Source organism: Leptinotarsa decemlineata, unplaced genomic scaffold (assembly GCF_025532065.1).
Source record: "Leptinotarsa decemlineata unplaced genomic scaffold, Ldec_3_MD MMD2_tig00000008_RagTag_RagTag, whole genome shotgun sequence".
Classification (NCBI taxonomy): Eukaryota; Metazoa; Arthropoda; class Insecta; order Coleoptera; family Chrysomelidae; genus Leptinotarsa; species Leptinotarsa decemlineata.
In genome coordinates, this window is record NW_027412537.1 from 5,589,641 (window position 1) to 5,593,728 (window position 4,088).

General features: G+C 42.5%; 1 protein-coding gene across 1 annotated transcript; it reads right to left on the reverse strand.

Annotated features, from left to right (window-relative positions):
• Positions 1–1,770: 1,770 nt before the first annotated feature.
• On the reverse strand, positions 1,771–2,859 carry LOC141480673 (uncharacterized). The gene is made up of 2 exons (XM_074170913.1): positions 2,644–2,859; positions 1,771–2,581 (listed from the first exon to the last, which is right to left on the reverse strand). The coding sequence occupies exons 1-2, from the start codon at positions 2,793–2,795 to the stop codon at positions 1,870–1,872; spliced, it is 864 nt and encodes a 287-aa protein (XP_074027014.1). The 5' UTR covers positions 2,796–2,859; the 3' UTR covers positions 1,771–1,869.
• Between the last annotated feature and the right edge of the window lie 1,229 nt (positions 2,860–4,088).

Consider the following 4,088-nt stretch of genomic DNA (forward strand, 5'->3'; position numbering starts at 1 on the left):
TGGAATTTGATAGTCATTGAATATCTATGCATATGATGAGTACTACTTTAAATGAAAGTTGAAGTTGGCATTTGTCAATCATTCATATGCATATAATGATGAATACTTTCACATACATATATTTCGTTTGAGATTATAATGTTAACATAATGTTAACAATGGTATGAATCTGTTTCTGTTTGAAAGTATAATGGTAGCTCTGAAAAGAGCTATTTTTTTTATTGTTTCAGTCTTTAATTGTAGCCCTGAAAAGGGCTGTTATTTTTTTATTAATCCATGCAATGATATGGACTAACGCTCCTCATCATCAGAAACAATAATTATGGTATCGTCATCTGAATCAGATGATATACTAATGATATCATCCTCATAGTAGTCATCTGAATCAGATGATATACTCATGATGTCGTCGTCGTCATAATCAGCTGAATCAGATGATATACTAATCACATCATCCGCATTATTATCGTCAACAGCATCTATGTCGTCCTGAATACCTTGTTCCACTCGTTCTGCGAAATCATCAGGAAGATCATAGATTCGCTGCAGAAATTGAGCGAAGGTTGTACTCAAATGATCAGACGTTGAATCTATTTCATGTACTTGGATGGGTCCTGTACTCGACATTGTGGAAGAATGATATAGAACTGGGATTGTTGCTATATTTATATTGGAAGAAATGAAATGGAGGGGGTGAAATGTAGAACAGTGTTTGAGATTCGAAAACATCAAGAATGAAACTCTGAGCGATTATTAGGAGAAATTCTAGTGATTATTATGGAAAAAAAACTAATAAGAGGGAGAGGAAGGGAGGAAGACACTGCCCCAGCCTCGCAGTGCCTCGTGTACACCAACCAAAAAGTGTGTACTCCGTGGAAGGAAAGGAAAGGAAATGATGGACGAGTAGATGATTATATGTCATCATCGGAATTGAGGACATCATCATCGATTAGGATTGGGGATGGCGGAGGACTATCCTCGATGAGGATAGGGGATGGTGGAGGACGTCTAACGTCAAGCTCGTCATCAGCATCATCACCAGAGTCGTCGTCGTCATCATCGTCGTCGTCGCTACTCATTGGGACAATGTCATCATAAGCAGGGTCCCACCATCCGTCAGGATCTGGATATTCCGAGTCATCCAAGTGTCCTTCGTCACTGCCAGTGACATGCTGAACTTGCATCCTGATGTCGTGATCCCGGTATTCGTATGGCGGACTGTGGGGTTCCGTGGTGGAAGAGACAACCTGTACCTGGCTGTTATCCCAGTAATTGAAGTTGTACCCCTGATCCGGGCAGCTATAGGGTTCGGAGGTTGAATCGGGTTCCATCTCGATGCTAGCTGATCAACTGAATGTTTCATCAGATGATTTCTACTTTTATACTTTCGAGAGGGAGTGGGAGAGGAGTGGAACATTGAGTAGGGGTAAATTGTAGTGTGACATAAGACATATTCAATGAGTAGGGGTAAATTGCAAAGTGACATAAGACATATTCAATGAAAGAGATACTTGAATGGATAAAATACAAATGAAATATACTTGTCGATTTCACTATGAAACATGTCTATTTTTTTATTTTTTAAATTTTCTTCACATGAAATTATTTACAAGTGATTAGAGAACACAAAAATTGATGTGAGGTATTTGTCTAGAAGAACTTGGAATTGAAATAAAAAAATAATAATGATAATAAGAGGAAGTGAAGAAAAATGCTCCAACCATCGCATTGTTCAATGTGTACCAAACCAAAAACAGTGTACACCCTTTATTTCACTTCCTTTTCCTTTATTCAATATAAACTTAACAAATATAAACTTAAAACTACCATAATTAAATACTCCTAACTAACCTAAAACTAATCTTACATTTACACTTCATCTACAAAAAGAGTGTCCATAACTGTCACTACTTTTTTGTACAGCTCTATCGAAGAGGTCTTTGCTTTACACCTTTCCTGCAGAGATGCATAATTCCGATCTATTTCGGCCATTTCCTTTTGGAGTTCCCTCCGTCGGTTATCCATTTCAGCCATTTGTCGCTTCATGGTAACCAACTCGGCCTCGCTAGATCGGGCAGCTCGTTCTGCTTTCTTGCATCTCTGCAGAAAAACACTCATCTTTTCACTAACCTCTCCGATAGGCTGTGGCACCAACACCTCAGGATCCGCCGGTGTCGCTGGCAGCGGTGGTAGTCGCGTCACCAACGGCGACAATATCACCAACTCCGGAGAAGGACTCCTCGGAATTTCCACTGCTGCTGGTGCTGCTGCTGGTGTGGAGGCCCTCTTACGAGAGGTCGAAAAACTACCTGCATAAGGATTAGTCCTATTGCAAGTAGCTCGGTACTTTGAAATAGGACCAACCTTTGCTGCAGGTCGTTGGCAAACCTTCTTCACAGCCCTGACTTCCTCCTCCTCCTCGAATAAGTCAGGGCTAGAAGATCTGCACCTAACTCGCGAACGCGAAGTGGTTGGCTGGTCAACCGTCACCGCTCTCGAAGATGCTGCCTCCTCCTGGTCAGCGGACACCGGCAGAATAGACGCCACAGCATTATTCACCTCCTGTGTATTGGTTGCCATTCTGAAAAAGAAGAATAATACAAAGTTAGTTGATATAAAAAATAACATTCCTAATTTACTTACTCAAATATCAAGTTGGTCGTTGGAACGTACTGCCTTGTTGTGGAGTGGACTGCTCTCGATGAGATGACTTCTCGAACTGAATGTTGTGGAGTGCTCTCCGGAGGGTATCGACTTCGATGCGTGAGCGGTGGGAAAATGGTGGGAGCGCACATGCGCGATGAGGGTAGGGGTGTACATGCGCAAATGTTGGGAGTCGGGGGGCGGGGCTTCGGGGAGGGGAGGGGCGGCTTCGGAAAGGGGGCGGGGCTTCGGAAAGGGCGGGGTATCCGAAAAGTTGGTGGCGACGGGGGGGGGGGGGGGGGGGGGGGGGGGGGGGGGGGCGTGGCCTAACGGGCCCGCCCACTGCCTGGGCTCCGCCCAGGTGGGTGGGGCCTCCGGCCCCAGGTAGGCGGGACATCTGGAGAGACACATCTACGCCCTCTTCGCGCGCGCGTTCGTAACATAATATGCAACCGAACACCTAACCTAACGTATTAACGTATTAACGTAACCTAACCTAGTACGCTAACCTACCGCTATGCAACCGAACACCTAACCTATCGTATGTATTAACGTAACCTAACCTAGTACGCTAACCTACCGCTATGCAACCGAACACCTAACCTAACCTAACCTAACCTAACCTAACCTAACCTAACCTAACCTAACCTACAGTAACTATTAACCTAACCTAACGAGGGAATACTAACCTAACACCTAACCTAACGTAAGTATGCAGCTAACCTAACGTAGCTATTAACCTAACTAACGAGGGAATACATTCACCATGTTGGTTCCATTAATACATCATCAGTTGGTTTTGGTTTTGGTTGTATTATTCTATGATTTGGATTAATGTTCAGTCCTGGATATCCCAGTCCACCTGATGATGATGGCCTGACTTTATAGTTTCTCTCCAAAACTTCTTTATGGTTTTTCTCCAATACTTCAACTCTCTGTTCCAGTACATCATACTTTTTCATTGTAGTCCCTGTTATGTTTGACATAGCATCAAATTTTTTATTTGTAGACGCTGTTATGTCAGACATTTTTATGTCTACATCACTTGTAAGTTTGTCAAATTTACGAGTGAAAGTTATCCGAGCCTCTGCAATTTTATCGTTAAATGCTTGCCGGGCGTCCCGAGCAATATTGCCTATTGTGGATTGTATTGCAGCTTGTAGGGCTAGAAGTATAACTTCCTTTGCTCCATTAATTTCCCCCTCAAGATATGATACAGTTACACAATCACTCTTGTCAATTGGTTCACTTGTATTTTTCAATATTTTCCTTTGCATGTCATAATGACCATCTTTTGTTAATTTAAAACCATTCCCAGGAGGACCTCGAATGACATTACCACCCCATTTTCTTTTTCTACCAAACTTATCGATTGTTTTAGACATTGTGCACTCTACGATGATTCTCTTCAAACTGATATTTCTGTCATTTACATTATACTATAT